The 19,478-nt window shown below is 36.6% G+C and overlaps 1 protein-coding gene across 1 annotated transcript in view; it reads right to left on the bottom strand.

The window, feature by feature from the left end:
- NKAIN3 (sodium/potassium transporting ATPase interacting 3) overlaps window positions 1–19,478 on the bottom strand; it is a 329,597-nt gene that overhangs the window by 154,519 nt on the left and 155,600 nt on the right. The window contains exons 2-3 of the mRNA XM_052704496.1: window positions 11,003–11,140; window positions 2,578–2,658 (exon numbers count right to left, since the gene is read on the bottom strand). Of these exons, the coding sequence (XP_052560456.1) occupies window positions 2,578–2,658; window positions 11,003–11,140 (219 nt within the window). The remainder of the gene's footprint in view (window positions 1–2,577; window positions 2,659–11,002; window positions 11,141–19,478) is intronic.

Raw genomic sequence — 19,478 nt, 5'->3', positions numbered from 1 at the left:
TGGAAATACAGACAGAAACATCACAGAATAATAATGCACATTTCCCAGCTGCTTAGGTAACATATAGAAAACAACAGGAAAAGAATGTTGTAGAAACATCTGGAGTGCTGCCATACATTTATTTGGATAAAAGGCAATAATATGGGCAAGAAAACTTCATGGTAATAGGCGATAAAACCAGAAGTAAAAAACTGATCCCTCAAAAAAAGTATTAGTTGGCAAAGTGAATGATAAATACAAAGAAACAACGGTTTTCATACTTGATCTGAAATAGTAGAGGGAGATAAATGATAGAAATATCTACTGTGCACACTAAACAAATGAAGTCTTCTTTGTAAAGTAAAAAGCACATTAAAGAATGTATTGCTAGTGATGGAAAGCTGGTGTGTACATGTTAGAAGTTCTTGCCCTTATTTAAGAAGAATACATAAAACTTCAAAATGACAGCTTTAAGCATTGTATCAGGTAAGACTTAATTAAAGCCCATTTTCAGATATACTGTAGGGAATGTTTTTTTTTGCCTCTTAATCCTTGAGAATTTTGCTGATGCTTATATGTCTCATACTGTCCGTACTCTTGAATGCGATAATTAAAAGATTTTCATTTTGAGATGTAGAATAATATCCACAGAACTAATGAGCTCAATGGCTAAAAGGTGTCTGGATGTACAAATCTGTCATCCTGCAGTGGGAGTTTAAAAGGTCATGTTACAACAGCAGATTTGTTTCTTTCACTCAGAGCAGTTAAAACCAAAAATTATGCTTTCGATTTCATGAAAGTGGTACATGGAAAATATAAGCAATTTTCATTTTTCATGTGGGCATTTTTTAATTGCTGCAGTGTTGATGGGATTGCACAGCTGAAATTAAAAGCACAATTAAAAACCTAAAGTAACAAACAAAAAATTAGTTATAAACATATTTTATTTCTCATCAAATACTATTTCTTTTGCCTTTGAAAAAAAATTGACATTCCATTTGCAGCTCTGTAACAGAAGTGAAAAAGGAGCTTGATATTAAGCTGTCTACGCGGTACTTAAAAATGAGGCCTTTATTCATTAATCTTGTGTTTAAAATAGCCCACCTGGAGGACAGCCAGGCTTATTTCCTTTTCAAACCTGAGAAGACTTGAATCCATTTCATTTATTTCCTAGGAGATTGCTCTAATCACTGTACTGTAGTTACTGCGGGGCAGGCTCCTTTCAGTCGTTTCTATGCAAATGTTCCTCTTTATATAAAGTAACATATTATTTGGAGCAAGAATCAAGACATAAGTGAATTCCTTGACCATAAGCTTATTGACCTAGACCATATATGTTTCTAGTAGATATAGACTCCCTGTTCTCAGCTTACCCATCCCCACCAGCTTCCTCCCATATGATTTACCAGACTCTTAGAACCAGAAACACTGGTGGGGATTTGGGCCAAAATATTTGGGTATATGTGAAATTTCATTTTTGACAAAGGATTTTAGAATTTAAAAACAGTTTTTAAGAAATATATATACAGAACTTCTGTGATGCCTTTTCTAAAACATCATCCTTCAAAAAAAGACGACCAAGTTACATATATGGTGTTTGACACTGGGATGGTAGGTGACAGAAGTTTTCATCATTCCTTCTCAAGAACAGATTAAAGATCTTAATGTATTAGATTCATAAAAATTAAACTGAAATCAAGCTGTTCCTCAGGAAAACAAAACAAAACAAACAAAAAAAGGAAAAAAAATCTAAAAACTCATTGTATTCATCAACAGTAGTTTAATCAATACTGTTATACCTATTATTAGTAGCACAGACATTTATTCTACTAATAATCCCAGTATCTACTTGTGCTTGTGCTTGGGGCATATCGTACCCAAAACCATTTAAATATGGAAGTAGTAAACAAAGATTAATATAATGTATGCATAAAAATTTGATAATAATCTACAAATATTATATGGAACTTGCTGTAGATACAATGCTAAATATAACCCATGCTAACATAAGCGCTACATTTTATGAGTGCAACACATATCTTGATAATTCCAGCAAATACTTTTGCTTTAATCAGAAGTTTGAATAAGAACTCAATGAATTAGAGCATTACGTTCCATGTAAAGGAAAGTTTTATTCAAATGTGAAAAAAGTCATTCTTTGTCATTTGTGAGAGCAATTTCCTCAACAAGTTATTACATTAACTTTCTTAGTAATTTTCTTCAGCGGCTTTCAAAGCAGCTTCAGAAATTCTGATTTTTTTTTATATACAGTTAATAATTCACCCAAAATAGAATTGTCTGTCTTCCAAGGATCAAAAAGAAGCTGAAATTTTCTATGGAACAATGTATTTTTTTCAGATGTTACTTCAGAAGACAGCGTTAATTCCAATACTTTGCACTATGTCCTTCAAAACCATGGCTGTTTGCTATCATAGACAAATTCACAAAAACACTGCAGTTCTTATTGGAGTCCAGCATCAAATATCTGATTGTATTTCAAACAGCAACATTTTTCCTCTGTGGTTCCAACCTTCTAAAATCTAAGAGTTCTGTTGTTAACACACCCTCCCGTAAACCTAAAAACGGTAAATGACCTACCTTAGAGAGCCCGCCTACTTCCAAATAGAAGCAGATAATGAACACATTCCAGGTGACCCACAGGGCAGTCCACACCGTGTACTAAATACAAAGCCGGAAGAAAGCAAAAAGACAGAAAAAATAAAATGTGAAGATGAAAGGACTTCATACTGAGCAGATCAATAATTTTTTTAAAAACACCTGATATCAGTAAGCATTGTTCTTCTGGGAGCAGTCAAGTGCAGGCAGTTCTGAAAAGGAGTTTTCCCCACATAAGTCTCATAAGAATCACAGGAAATTACAAATCAGATAGCCTTTGTTGCTCTAAATGCATACTAATAAAACAGATTTATTCTTTATGGTTTTACACTATCCTACAGGTATCAATTAAATTAAAAATGCTGACTTTCAAAATGACGGTGAGTAACTTATGTTTTAGTTTAACAGATATTTCAGAATAGTATAATAATTTCAGTGGACCAAATTCTACAAACTATCATGAAGAAATACATAAGAAAAAAAGAAAACACCAAAAAGAAGATCTGTTGATCTGACATTTGGATCCTGATGGAAAATGAAAATGTTAAAGATTAGTCTGCTTTTTTAATGGTCTTTAAGTAGAAGATAATTTAATTAGATTATTATTTCAGCTGACTGTGCCTGATCCATTCGTTTTCCAGCCCTTATGGCTATCAACATGATCCTATAATATACCGTTACCACCTGGATATACCCAAATCTCCTCTAGGTTCTCCAGCTTTTTACCATGGTACAGGAATACCATACTCCACCCACAGCATAAATGGGAAATTTATTTGTCTGCCTTAAATCATCTTTTACGTGTGAATTGTCAGCATAATTGACTGCCTCTGTTTCCTTATGGATAAGCTGTTTACCTATATATGACAGTAAAACTGTGCACAATTAACAATCCAAACAGCGCAGCTCAGAAGCATTCACATCTGACTAGCTAAGTGCATACTCAATCACACTGAGGCTACCGTCACATAAAATCATAATGAGCAGTGGCACAGTCACTTAAAATTTATGTGCTTATAACCTTCGCAATTGAGAACTGCTGCTAAGTGGCTTTGCAAGTCTAATTAGCTGTAACCAGGTGAGGCTAATTTACTACTGTTTTCCTCCAATGTATTCAGAAATATTTAACACCCTAATGTGCACTGTGCCAGATTCTATTTCCATTCTATAGGTGCTGTCAACTTGGCTTTGTTAGGCAGGTGTCAATTATGTGCTTCTCCTTATGGTGTACACTGAAAAGTTCAATTGAAAAGGGCTGAAGTTTTCCACACCTTGATTATCCTTACATGAGTACGATGGTTTCTGAACACAAAGCAGGTTAGCTGTGTAATTCAATTTTTGTGAGGTATTTAGGATGTTTGGAGATCTCTGTGGCATAAGAAGGAGATCATTGACAAAATAAAGGTATCACTATTCTCTAGCTCAAAGGGACAGGCAGGGTGGCAACTAAAGGTTGGACTATTATAAAACAGACAGATCTTCCACGAGCTGTGAGCAGTATAAGATCTGTACTGTTCATGAGATCCACTGAGAAGAGGATATTCCATTTTATCCCATTTGCTGTCTTTATAGCAATTTATCATAAGCTCTGGATTTGGTGTCCTAAGAACATCAGGTGCAGAACGCTCAAAATTAATGAATGCTTAACACAAACCCAGCTGTTGGGATTTCAGTTTTATTTCAAGCACAACTGTTCATAAAAAGGAGATTTCTCAGCATTCAGGAGAATTCCATCTTTTTAAGAAATATTTTTTTTTCGTACATGAATGAAATTTACCATCACATTAACAATGGGAGACACACTCCATCTGCCAGGTTAAGACAAATCTGTTTAGGGTCTCTGAACCACGCAGATAAAACCTATCTGAATGTGCTTTCTGAGGATAAGCTATTCTGTTTTACTACTCTGTTCTAGTTATGCAGCAGTTAGTGAAAGAGAAGTGCAAACCAGATGTGCACATCAAAACACAGACACTGTGCAAAGGAGAGGCTCCTCCAACACACTCTGAATGGCGGGAATTACAAATGTAGGCTCTGTTTTGCTTAAGAACATAATAATTACATATTCAATAACTAGTTCTGCATCATTTCTAAAGTAAGAAAGTTGTTCTTCATATTTGAAAACAGCTTTTTGATTGTGCAAGTAGCATAATTTTTCCTTATATAGCGTCATAGGTGCTTAAGTGAGACTGTACTAACAGAAAAGTTTTAAGAAACAAAAGCAGGAAAACAAAATTAGGAACTGTCACAGTTCTGGTTATACATGCCACTTTAGTTTTTCTTTGTGGCTGTGCAATAAAATGCAAACATTAGTTAGTAGGAATATATTTTTATTTTAAAGGATCCTACCTTACTCAATCACTGAACAACTAACTCAGTACTCCATCTCTCTTTGTCACTCAGACCCTGCTCTGAAGACAGAATATTAATATCCTCATGAGGTTTTCTGAGATACTCTTCACTGTAATGTGAGAACTGTACAAGCATTAACAAATTTATTTTATGTTATGAGAGAATGATACAGCTCTCAGAATGCCAGTGATGTTCTGATACATGCGGAGATTACACTCAAGTGTTCATACATTAAAGGCATCCAATGTAAGATGTTTTGAGATCTGTTTATTTTCAGAACACTAGGGTTTATACAGCACTTTGTAAGCTCAGTGTTCAGCAGCCAGTGGCCTAGTACTCAGCATTTGTGTAAATCAGACCATGAGATCTCCAATCAAGAACCCAGAATGCAAGGGGAAAACAAAGCATGAGAGAAGTTTAAGAGACTTGCTTTGTGTAAAAAAAGGTTTTGCTGGTTGAGAGCAGAGATACAATTCAAATAGCCAGAGCAGCCTGCACAGCAAAAAACAGTCCTTTTATTTCTCCAGCCACATGCTTAATTCTTCCCACGTCTTCTGTATGCAAATCAAGTTTGTATTCTATAGCTGCTATCACCAGAAAACCAAGATGTCTGTCCTTTCTGCTGAAACTGATATCTTTATACACATTCCATGCAGTTCAAAACTTCTAGATCTGCTACGAAGGATTCTGCTTTGTGCCAGCAGAGAAACTGGTGGCAGTGATGGTTTGTCATCCTCTGTGGGAAGGGCCAACAGGCCAGGGAGTTCCATGGAGGTGGTTAGACAGCTGCTGTCAGTGGAGGAGAGGTGAAAGACCTGAAACATCAGGTCTGAGATGGTCCATTGGATCATTTCCCTTCCAAGGCACCTCCCTTATTCTGTTTTGTAATCTGAGCTGCCATTCAACCTCTCCCACCCCATGTTCTGAACTCTACCTGGATGGTCCTGCTGTGTCTGCACACACTTATCCCACTCACATCCAGGCATTCTTGCCCCACTCTTTAGTTAGTCCCACTCAGTTCATCGCTTGCTCATCTGATCTTCTCAGCTTCAAAACCCTCTTCATATCTGGCATGAAGAAAGAATCTTCCACACAGGATGAAGAAATGGGGAGAGCTGTGTTGTTGTTTTTGTGTGTGTGTTTATTTTATTTTTATTTATAGCTCACATCATGCATACCTAAAAATCATCTGGATACTATTGCCTAACAGATGCTTTCTGCTGACAAGGTCCCAGAACATTGGTGATAATTTCTGTTGATTTATTCCTAGGACACAATGTATGCTTTCTTGTTTTTGTCCTTTTGCACTCCGGATTAGATACTGCATGGGCTGAGGAAGCATTTGGGGGCCTATAAGTTATGAGGAGAGAATATTCCCTAAACATTAAAGGTTATATTTCTGTCCGTTCCAGGAAGTTCCTTTCAAATCCCCCTTTCATAATGTCAGACTCTATAACAGTGATACTTTTATACCTCTTTTAGCTCTGCAAGTCATTTAGTCATTTAGTGAGAACTATTGGTGATAGGTGGACAGTTAGACTGAATGATCTTGTAGGTTTTTACCAAACTTGTTGATTCTATGATTTCATACTGACAGTGTTACAGAGATACCTATCGTCCACCAGTGAAACATAACTGCTTTGAGAGTTAAACATTTGGTGTTGGATGGACACAAATGCAACTGAGAAAAAGGGAAATATATGAAGGATGGCTTGTTAAATTGAAAAGAGAGAAAGGGGAAATTTTTAAGTCTGAAAATTGCAAGCGTTCTGGGGTAATTTTAGTTCGGGTGTACAAAGCGTCTCAAGTGTGCATTTAATCTAAAACACAGCACCTCCTCTGACATAGTTCACTAGGAGAAACGTTTGGTGGCCCATGGATGTGCAAAAAGAAAGGCAGCAACTACGCAGTCACAGATCTTTTTCCTGTAATAGCTGTCTGTGCCTCAGATGCACTCACAGAGCCCTACTAAGTCATATTCGGGGAAGGCGACAAGGAAAGGGGCACAAATCAACAGGGTGGAGAAGTAATAACTCAGGACTTACAGGAATGGTATTCAAGGAGCAATTTTGGATGCTTAAATATTTCACACATATTGTGATACCACACAGTATATACTTGAATAACGTGTGAAGCAGGTAAAACAGTCCCATACATAGTTCAGCCATTCTTCTCCATTGAAGAAAACATATTCTGGCTTTTCGGGTGTATACACTGCCTATATATCATATCATTTAGTGGAATAAATCAAGGTGAATAAAGCAGAGATTTCTACTTCATATTTCCCCTATTTGAGTGTATTATTGTCATCTCTCACTGTTCATTAATATATTAATCTTCGGGCCAGGTATGTGCAATTTTAGCTATATGACTCATTGTTTGGAAGACTTTTGAAGTTCCATATTAGAAGTAAAAAGAGGGGGAAAAATAACTTTAACAAGTATCCTGTTATCATTTTTAATCAATTTTAACAGCCTGAAAATCTAGCTGGTGATAGCAAGTTCTGTCAAGAAAGGAAAAGTATTCATAGGGAAAAGGATTACAGCAAAACGCTGGAGCTGAGTGACTGGTGTATTACACTGCAGTTAGAACTCAGATTTAGATGTTTTTCCTTCTTTGCAAATGTTTTGTATGTTCAGAATGAGCTAATATGGGAATATTAAGAATCAGCTCAGCACTATTTTATCTCCTGGGAACTTTTCACTGACGTAACTTAGCTACAAAATATCCAAATATTGAAAATAACACATCTGCTTAATGACAGGACAAATGGTTCACAACAATTCATCTAAATTAGAAAATAATAATAAAAAACCCTAGTAGTAATAATTATATTTAAACTAATTAGGACATTTGGGGTTAGTGCTATTTTTTCCCTCTCTTTGTGTTTGCCAAGCTTCTCTGAGAACTCAGAATTTTATACACAGCCAAGTGAAATTCCATATTTATTTCAGAATCACCATCCTGTCCTGTATTGTCCTGAATGTGAAGTTCTGTAGAATAAGTCAAACACTACTTTTTCTACTTGGAATTACAACAGCATTTGTCAGCAATGCTTCAAGAGTCAGCCATTATGTTGCAGTTCTGCCCAAAATTTTTGTCATTCAAGCTAAGAAACAAAACTAATTTCTTTACTCAGACTTTTACTTCAAAATACTTACACTGATGTAAAATACATTTCTCCAGCTTATGTAGTCATTAAATGCCAGTGTTAAACTAGCTAGCTTGGCTTTAATGAGAGTGGGAGAGTTAGAAGCATTCAGCTGCTTCTGTGTTTATTCAGCTTTTAGTGCAGTCCTCATGGAGAGCAATGGCTCTGAATGCCTGCACCAACAACTGCCTGCTCAGTTGTGACTGCAGAGCTGTAGTCTGTCCCCAGAGCTCCTCAGCTTAATTCAAGGTCTCTACCAGAGTGTGACAGAATATCACAGGGACAGTTTACCCACACATGCATCCAATCAATTTTCCGTAGCCAGTTTACAGAAGTAAACTGTTGTATCTGACATGATTCTTTCATGACTTCAGTGTTTGGTGTACTGCTGGCATCATATGCACTAGCAAAGCCGATTTTCAGGGAAGTCTTAAGGAAAAGACAACGGATATCAAAAATACTTTTCCTGAAGTATTTGGTTATTCTTCCAGTTAAAGTGGACTTAGCTTAATCTAAACCAGAAACATCAATAGCAGAGTACATTAAAAAAAGCAAACAAACAAAACAACATATTACTTTCAATATTTTTCTTTTCCCAAAACTCACAGAAGTTCTCACTCTACTGTAGAACATCAACCATGAACATATTCGGGGGCTTTGATGTGGCTGAAAGTGCAGATACGGTCTTGGAAGCCCATGAAGCTTCTCAGTGAATTTGGAGCACAGTTCACTTCTCAACCTGGGTAGGATTCTCTCTGCACACCATACTTAACACATTCTGAAATTCAGGACCCTGATGAAGATTTGAATCAAGCAGACCTTACATTTAAAGCCAGTGATAAAGGCTTACTGCTGTACCAGGTAGAACACAGTTTCATGGTATTTCAGAAACAGGAGGGAGGCAGTATGAGTCCTTTGAGTCCTTCCATGGGAAAGACGCCTTCAGATTCTTTTTACTTTTGAGCTGGCACATGTAGGGCTTTCTGCTGTGCATACTGGGGATCTCTATTGTGCTGTTGCTGCTGGCAAAGCCCTGATGTAGTTGACTAAGCCCTAGAAAGCACAGCTTCTGGAGAATCCGTTATTGGAAGATCCTCAGGCTATCACTCAATGAGCAATTTAAGCTGGCTAAGACTATGTTGTTGCAAAAGAAATCAGTGCTCTTGTCCTCTGCCACTGGCTACCTGCTCCCATTTTCTCTCCTCCATCTCCTCCCTTCTTCTGGAGCTAGCCTTATTGTGAAATAAGGCAAAGAGCTGACTTGTGCTTAAATTAACAGATCACTGGTTTTCAGCCGGATCTGTTCTGCTTTGATAGTTTATCAAGTATCTGAACACTTGCACTGGTGCAAAGTATAGATCAGTACAGGGATTGAAAGTAGCAACTGAGCAAAAATAGGATTATGCATTATTATGATATATTATATATTGTATTATACTATATATAATATATATATTAATTAATATAAATTATATTATGTATTATGTATTACATATCATATTAATAAATGATATATGGTCATTGTTTATATATTATTGTGTTAATATATTATACATACAATATATACATATTATAATTATAGTATATAACATATAATATATATTATGTCTATTATTATATAGCCTAAAACGTTCATTTACATTGGAAAAGACCGAGAAGCAGTCAGCATCTGCTGTGCTTCATTCTGACAGCAAAAGCAGAACTTCCATGTCTGAAAAGCAGAGCTGAACCTGAAGGGCAAGAGATGTGTGTTGTTGCACTTTACAAACCAATTTCTTAGGTAATTTTACAGATGCTTACCCTCACTTGTTTTCTTTGCCTTACATACAAAATGGAGAATGTGAAGCAGAAAGGCCACCAGTACTTGTATGTACATACACTGCTGCTCCAATGGCAGGTATTAGACAACAGTGCTATTAAATGCATCAATCCATTTTCATCTTTTTATACTTTGCTCATGAAGCTTAGGGAATGTAAAAAACTTCAGCACATCATGGGTGTACTTTTTGTTCACTTTGTCTTTTAAGACATGACATGACAAGAATTACAGGATTTCAGGCTTGACTAGAAGAGATGAAGCTTTTTAAGTATTAGTTTAATGAGCCTTCTCTAGCAGACATTTATTTCTCCCTTTTGTGAGGAAACAAAAACAAACAACTTGAGCCTCTTAAAATTCATAACTGGAAACACAACTGAAATATTCCAGATACAGACATCATCAGCCAGAGATGTAATAATTATCCATTCAGGAGAAACTTATAGGGAAGTGAGAGGGACACTTCTGACGGCTGTTTCCTTCAGAGCTTTGAAAAGTATTTTTATTCCTGGTTATGTTGTGAACACAGGAGGATTACTATAAGGCTTCAAGTTACAAGCATCAGAGAAAATTCACAGCTATTTGGGGTGAAAGTGGTAAATACAGGGCTTCGTGAAGTTGTATGCAAGTAAGAGAAGATTTCTTTGTAACCCATAGGACCAAAGAAATTTCATTAATATTTGCTTCTGCCTATTAAAAGGAAGATGCATCTAAATATAACCTATTTTTTTCCAATGGCTGTTGATTCTGATTGTAAAGTTGAAAACAATTTTTATTTCCTGTCTTTATTTAAGTTATCTAGAACTAAATTGTAGATGTTCTCATACTTAGCCAGGTATCTACTTGTGTAAAGACTTACTAAGAGCTTGTATCACTGTCATACGTCTGCAGTGCTTTCTCTAGGTTATTCTTAGAGCTTCCAAAACTTCAGAAGTGCCACTAGTCCTCAATTTTCAAAAAAACATTGAGACATTCAAAGTTTCTACAGAAACAACATTTGGTGTTTTCATGTCAAGAAAATTATGTTTTGTAATGGGACAAGATTTAAAACCAATTGCAAAAAATAAGAGAGAATAAATGAGACTTACCACAACTATATATCGAGGCCGAAACTGGATGGTTCCAAATAAACCCAAAATGACTACTATTATTTGTAAGAAATTGCCAAGGATAGGAGCCCATTGGAAACCAAGGAAGTCGAAGATCTGTCTTTCTAATGCTGCCAGCTGTAAAAAAAACACATAAAGAGAACATCTGCTTTTTAATTATGTGTGAGAGAGAATATTTTTCTGTTTTCATTTGTTATTTGTACAGGCTTAATCAAACTGAAGTATAGCAAAATTCTGGAATCTGTATTTCCAGGATGCAGCCCATGTCAAGTGTTGTCAATATGCTGCTATCTGTCTGAAGATAGCTACTAGTCATCGTACAGATCTCCTAACACAAAACTCTTGAGAAAAATAAACATATCAAACTTTAAGAAACTAGTTATAAAACCTCCATAAAAACTAGCTTTACAAACCAATCACAGAGAAGTTTTATTTTCTCCTGATATGCTGGAAAATACAAGGCTTAACAATATTCATTTAAATATAAAACTTGTTTTACATAGAGGCTCACGAAGATTGGGCAAAGTTACATGAACCTTACTGTTGTTCCTGAATTGACATCATGCTCTCTCCTTCCTATGCCCTTGCTTTCTTGTACTTAGTCCCAGCTAGACTTTACTGTAAATTCCTCAGTCTCTTTCTTAAAGGAGAGAGATTTGAGCCAAAAAGGACCAGGATACAAAAGGATACAAGTTTGAGAAAAAAAGGGTACAGAAAACCATGGAATAAGCTGCTCTGGAGCCAGATGATCTACCTGAATGCTTCCAAATGCTGCTAAGCCATTTTGGGCAACTGCAATTCAAAAAGATGCAGTGGCAGCCCATCAGCTCTCTTATTGTATTTTGGGAAGGACTTTTAGGGGCATAAAAGTGAAGGAAGCGGAGAAGCATCAACCTTCACTCCTACATCAGTATATGGTTCTCAGGTATTTCTGCACTAGTAAAAAATAATAAATAAAAGCAACAAAACAGAATTCTCTTCTTGCTCAGCTCCTGCAACAATTTATGAACATCTCTCTAGTAATGTCAGCTTTATGATTCCTTTGCAAACCCATTGTCTACTCATTCTTGACAATCCAGCCTATTGCACTAAAGATACAAAAATCTGCTTTCCTGGCAGCACAATTATTGAAGTTTAAACTTGGTTCAATATTTTTCCAATCATTGTGATACTCTTTCTGAGCAGCAAAACAGAACTCTACTGAGCAGCAACTGACTTTCTGTGCTTGTCAGAATTTATTACGCATCTACTTGATTTTACTGATTTTACTACATTGTTACAAACCCAAAATTTTACTGAAATATCCACTTGTAATATTTATAACTGAAACAGAAGGAGTAAGCATGGCCCTAAGAATACCAATCAAAGTATTATCATATGTGGGCATCTGACATAAAACATTACAGTTTTCACATAATAGCCATATTCAGTCCTCACTTACAAGATGGGCCTATGTGTACTTGAGAGCAGAATTGGTCCTCACAGTACAAAAATCATCCCATATGTAAGCCATGAAAAAGGTCTGTATGCTGAGGTTAATAAATATGATAAATGTTAACAATTAAAACAAATAAAGGTTGAACCACAAACCTGGTGTTTATCAATCAGTGAATTTATTCTGACTTTTATCAGCTAACCATCTGGCACAGTATACAGATACGTGAAAAATTATCATGCAGCAGGCAATATTTAAATGTTATCCTCCTGAATGAGTGTGATACTCATCTTTCTTGTGCTGCAGGTAGGAGAGAAGAACAGAAGGAACACTTCTACATGGGAGGAAGCTGTTGGCTCATGTGGCATGAGCTATCTACCTTGCTACCACTCTGCCCTCTCTTCTGTTAACTCATTGACCTGTACCATATCAAACAAAATTTTTTTTTATCCCTTAGGCGTGGAAAAAATCTACAGAAGTTAATGATGAATCTAGATGATGACATATTTGCATGGACCTCTCAAATGGAATTTCAGTGTATAAAATCCTAATGGTGCATTTTTCACTTACATGGAAGTATGTGGGCTTCCTAACCAGAACACAACAGTAACCGTGATATTACTCTCACCATGTCTTCCCCTTGTAGTAGTTTCAGGGGCATCACAATAAGGTCCTGTTTGGGATTTCACTACTGAAACCTCAGAATCACTTGCTCTTTCTAACACAATTCAGATGTCCTCACTTTGACAATACCTTTGTCAGTAGCTTTTTAAACCACGGGACACATCACAAGATACAGTAGAAGGGTGCTTTAAATCTCATGTGACATTATTATAGAGAGTTTCAAAAACTCTGCCTCTTTGGCATGTGGATGGGGATGCCAGATCAGACTCAAACCTGCTCATCAGCCAAACTTGATGGGTGCACTGTTTGGTGAGACTGCTGGACAAAATGAGCTTAGTAAACATGAAAGAGAACTCAGTTTGCTAGCATCCACAATGGCATGCCACTGTCTGGCTTCTTCCTTAGGTATAGGTGAAATTGCTGGTAGAGTGAGCATATGGCTCAGCCAGAATAGGGACTGAGAAAAGTCATTACCCACAGATGGCACGTTGCAAGAGATGGATGCGGTGCTCTCTTAGACATTTTATGTGGTGCTGAAACAGTGTGAAAGACAAAAGCCTGCAGCACAGATAGAAATAAAGTTATTTAGTATGTGTCCCTTAATGCAGTCCTTGGCAGGACAATTGATCAGTGCCTTAAATGCCTGAAAGACATAGTACTGCAATGGCAACAAACACAGCCACCATGTTTTGCTAACAGACCCGTGCTAACAGGCTTGCTACTCAGCTTATGCCTAAACTGAATCAGAAACATAGTTTGCCTACAGGTGTACCTCCACAGTATCTGCCAAGCAAGCTCTGAGCTACATCTGGCAGAAGTGGGCTCCTCAAAACAGGGTAGTGGCCAGAAGCATCTCCCAAATGGAGATTAGCCTTTTTGTTGACTACTGTGATAAAGGCATTCACCACAAACAGAGAAATAAGTTTCAGTTTACTTTTCTGACATCTACCTAGGTATTCATCCATTCCTCCCCTCGTACCATCTAGGATACCAAAAGGGAGAGCTTCTTTCTGAAGCTGCGTTACCACCAAAAAAAGAAAAAAGAAAAAAAAAAAAAAAAAAAAAAAAAATAGCATTTTCTAAGTCCAAAAGAGAGCAGAAGCAGAAATACAGCCTTAGAGTACTTAGAGTACTTATCTGGAATTGGGAGAGTTGCTTGTATTTCTTGCCTGCAGGGCTCTTTATTTTTTATATACAATGACAGCAGGTAAAACAGGAGTCTTGGGAGCAGAATGCCAAGTATACAGGAACAGTCCTTCCCCACTAATAAGTGCTTTTGCCATTGGGCTGTGCAGTAAGTCTTGCCTGTGCAGCTAGGTCACAATTACTTCCTTCTTGTTGTCAACATGGGGTAATTTTTCTCATACTGACAACCCACAGAATATATTAGCAGGGAAAAAAATGTAAAGAAAAGATAGAGATAGAGGTATGTACATCCTGCTCAAATTACCACTCTATTCTAAGTTACAAAAATCTTCTTAGATTCAGTATGGAAAGAAGTTAAAAAATAATACTAATAATTCAGGATTATGGCAGAGGAAATACATTTTGTTCTGGTTTCTTTATACTACTGTAGGGAACCTGCTTTGGCAGGGGGTTGGACTCGATGATCTCTGGAGGTCCCTTCCAACCCCTACAATTCTGTGATTCTGTGATTCTACTAAATATATACTATATGTGCTGCTGCTGTTTTTATTAGTACTATTTCACCCAAAACAATTCCCAAGTTGAAGAGACTTTAGATCTGTGAAAATTACAAAAAGCAGATCTTATCCTGGTCTACGATTTAGGTAATTTACTACACAAAAATCAACAATATAGGAGGTGGGGAACAGGTGCACAATTTCAAACTATTTTTGCACAGATAGGAGAAGTCAGTACTCCACATGGGTCCAGAACCTCAGTAGCAACAAGTGACTGCCAGACCAACCTCAACCTTGTGACAGTCGGAAAGGAGCTGACACTGTGACAAAGATGTTGGAGCTTTGGGCATGTGATTGCTTTGGGCAATGTGATAGATTTGAAATGTTTTACCAAAAACATTCTGCTAACAAAGGAGCTCTGTTTCTGAAAGAGAAACCTTCTCGACAGAAATTCTGTTTTCATTACCATTTTCAGGTTTTTCTGAAAGAGAAAAGAAACAGATAAACCTTGAAGGCAAGACAGAGGTTTCCATAATAATTTGGCTCAACTTCTCCCATGGAACATAGCTAAAAACTTAGCAGGGCAGAGGAGCTGAAGGTTGGCAAAATGGCTATGCTCAATGTGGGGGTTTTCTGGTTACCAGAAAGTGATAAAGAGATCATATCACTTTTAAAACAGGTAGTTGTTTCAACTGGCACCAGTGACATCTAAGACAACAAAGTTCAGGAGTTTCCATTAGAAACTGTAACAATTAACAATAAAAGTGGAAAGAAACCCCAGACCTTTCCCACAAACAAAAGAGGGTTTCAGTTTTAGTAAATTAAAAACTGTTTTAAATGAAACTTATGTTCTTTTGTATAAAAATATGTTCATGAGAACTTTTAAAAATCCAAAGTTGATAGGAAATAACATCTTCTTATCATAACAACAGGAAAAGCAAACGTAGTATTTCATACTACTGATGCCAGGGGAGTGCTTTGTTATTTAGCCAACATAAGCACTGACAATCTTGTGATGTGAAGTGCACAACTCAGGAGACCAGCACTAGCAATAAAATGCTCTGCCAGATCACTTAATGAAGATGTGATGCATGTTTCCTGTTCTTTTACCTCTTTCTTTTGCCATGTCTATTAAACATTCCCTCTTTCTTTAATAAAATGAGAGTGTAATAAACTACAAGATTGGGCTGCATTAAAGACTTCTAGGCTGAGCTTTTTCTGGCCATGTCCAAGCCCTTTACTGTTAAAACCAGGGAAAGGTCAAGTGAGCTAATCTTTTAGAACTTCTCTGCCTGGGAAACACATTTAGGACACCTTCAACAGACAAAATACGACAGCTGTAGCCTCAGTGCTCCTCCAGTGAAATAGAAACAAACGTGAGACAGCAATCAGCAATACTGCATAACATCTACAGAAAGGAATCACCAAGGTATTCATGTTCAAATTTTTGAGATCACGCTCCAACAAATGCCACCTATGGAGTAAAACCCTCTTCTAAATGCTCAGGTCCTATTATACCTCAAAATGTATATCAGCAGCTGTCTGAAAGACGAGTTACAAAGTCAACTTTTCAAAATGAGTGTAAAAGCTCAATTTTCTCTTCTGTCAGAAAGCTCATAGATAACACTGTTTTGTATTTTAACAGAAAAGCTTTTGTATACAAGACACATTAGTTTGAGATGAATAAAGAGATACATCCATACAAATACTTAATGGAAAGAGTAAATGGATTGAGAAAAACATGTTCAATATGTAACAGATAATTTTAGACAAGAAAAGTCTTAAAAATTGTTTAATATAAATGCAGAAATATCAAATGGCTTCACATAAAAGTAAAGGATTAATGATATAAAGAAATATCTGCAAACCTGATACCATATAAATTGCTGAGTTTACAAAATTGAGAAAGCTTAATGAACTCTGCATTTGAAGTTAAAAATCTGCTTCAGTATGTCATGTAAAACAATCGCTAGAAATACTAATTAGAAAATTATCAATTCCATACCCAAAAAGCTTGTATTCAAGAGATGTAACAGTAATCATAAAATAAATTACAGAGACATAACTGTGTTTTTGAAAACTTTTCCAAAATAATTTTAAAAAAAACAACACAAACAATTCTAAGAATTAGAACAAATGCCCACATAGATTCATATGACTTCCACTTTTCAAAAATCAACAGCATACAAAATGGTAAATCCAAAAAATATAGTCCATATCATTTGTATTCTAAGTTCAAGTCTGGAATTATCTAAGCCATTTGAATTATGCATGTAAAACTCAGTGCTGGCTGATGCTGCTAATAATTATCACAAGAGAAGTGCCAGGGTACAGCTTGTCATACATACTAACTACTGGTTTTAAGGATAAAGATGTTTTTTTCCAAAACTCTTTGCTTCATCTTATCACTATAAATTTAATCTGTGGCTTTAGAAAGAAAGACTTCCCAGGCCCTGAGTGATCTCTGAGGACTGTTGCTCCTTTAACAATTACCACTATTTTCCACAGCCAAGGCAGCGTACTGAATAACAGATACAGAATGACTGAATTTGGAAAGGCCCTCTGGGTTCATCTGGCTCAGCCCCCACAGGGGCACCAGGGCAGGGTGCCCAGCCCATGTCCAGGCAATTTTTGAAGGCCTCCAAGGAAGAAATTCCACAGCCTCCAGGCAGCCCGTGCCACTGCTCCCTCTCCTGCACAGCACAGAAGTGCTGCCTGGTGTTCAGAGGGACATTCCTGTATGGCAGTTCAGTTAGGGAGATTAACTGTTAAAACTGAACTGATTCCCAGACCTCCTCCAGTAAGCTCTACCTGCAGCATCAGCACAACAAAGAGGACCATGTTGAAGCAGGAGTGGAGAGAAGCTCCACTGGCAGCTGCTTACAAGACCTTGAAGACTGGATAGTCATCTGGAATAGCAAAGACCATTTTTGCTGCCAGTTAGATTTGTCCTAAACCAAGCATTCTTGAGAGTCTTTTTTTTATTTATTTTATTTTTCTTGACAGATGTTCCACCAGGAAAACATTTTTGTAAAACCTTGGGGCAAACACATAATGTCCACAATGTACTTCTACAATAATCTGGATAATAAACACTTCCTAATTTAAGGGGAATAAATCCAGGAAGATGCTACCAAGCTAGCCTGGATAAAACCCCAGTGCTGGAGAGTAGAATACTGAATTATCAGCTAATAAAATGCAGAATTTCTAACAGAGAACTAACAGGTGATGCAAGAAGTAGGGTAAAAAAGTAAAAATTGTGTCAAAGACTGAAGGTAAACCAAAAAATGCTTTCATAAAGACCTTACATTCTTGCTTAGAATTTTACTGACATGCTTGACTTCAGTAAGAAGGAACATAAGATTTAACATGAAAGAAATGTCAGGTTTGTAACAGAGGGCAGGAGGTTTAAATTTGAAGTAGAAGGGTAGTGTCTGAAGTACACTATTTAGGAAGTTACTGCCCTTCAGCTAAAGGTTATGGCCTCCTTAACACCTTTGAACAGAGGCTTCATTACCAAAGATGAGTATAGCCTGTGTTGCAATGAAACGTTAAAATTTTTCTTAAATCACTCCTTTACATTTTTAGTAACAAATTAAAGCAACTATCTGACCATTGAGGAGTTTCCCATTAGATTTTTAATTATCTCAGTTCACTTGTCAAGGTAAAATTCTAGCTTAGAGGCAATTTTAAGGTGGTAATCCCTCAGTAAATACATATATAAGATTATTTGTCATGAAGTTTATTGGATTTCAAGGAAGGTTCTGAGCAAATCACTGATGCTTATAGTAAGTTGATTTTCATGAAGCAAAAGAGAAACTGCCAGCCTTCTGACAAGTAGTCAAAGGAAAAACAAGTCTGATGATCTAATATCAAAAATAGCTTTGCAGTGTTGGTCAGATAGGTAATTGGCTGTCACTTGGGTAGCTGTAAGAGTACATAAAATATAATGCAAAAGAAATATATGGCATTGTTGCTGAAGGAGCTTAGTAAAAGAGAAGTAGTTAAGGTTAGTGAAGGCCAAAGCAAAGAAACAATGAAAAAAAAACCACGCAAACTGCAAGTATGAGGTAAGTTCTCATTTTGAAGAGATTCTGTATTGCCTTTCAAGAGTGAAAATTATTCATCACTTGTTCTACTCTTACAGATACTCATACAGAAAATTTTCAGAACTAGGTAATGGTCTTTCCACCATTCTTGTCAGTGTTTTAGTGAAGAGGAGGATGACAGTGATAGCACATAGTATAACAGAAAAAAAAAAAAAAGAAACAGAAAAATCGTATTCGGATAAAATAATTCAAAATATTTCTGCAGAAAAAAAGGAGTGCCAGTCATCAGCATTCCACTGGTGATTCTTTCAAAACTGCCTAAGGAAAAAGACAGGTAAGTGGTGAGCAGGATATGTTAACTTATTTTTGAAAGCCAACATACTGTACTGTCTCAGAACCAGCCACTGCAAAATGACTAGCAAACTATTAATCCCCTCTCAGAATTCAGTCTGTGGCATAAGAAGGAGTAAGTAAATGGCATGTCTTAGAAATCTGTACCATTATATTTAAGATACTGAAAGGGTTCTTTTCCTAATCTCATTTTTGCCACATCTTAACAAATGTTATTAGTTTTTAATAACAGCTTAACATTATCAATCAGGCATATAACCGAAGGTATTTCCTAAAGGAAAAAAATCACCAAATTCCAGTCAAGCTTCTATTTTTGGCTCAGAAAAATACCTCAGCAGGACCTGGCTCAGAAA

Source organism: Tympanuchus pallidicinctus, unplaced genomic scaffold, assembly GCF_026119805.1.
Source record: "Tympanuchus pallidicinctus isolate F22 unplaced genomic scaffold, pur_lepc_1.0 scaffold5, whole genome shotgun sequence".
NCBI classification, from domain to species: domain Eukaryota; kingdom Metazoa; phylum Chordata; class Aves; order Galliformes; family Phasianidae; genus Tympanuchus; species Tympanuchus pallidicinctus.
This window is presented reverse-complemented; position numbering and strand designations above follow the sequence as displayed.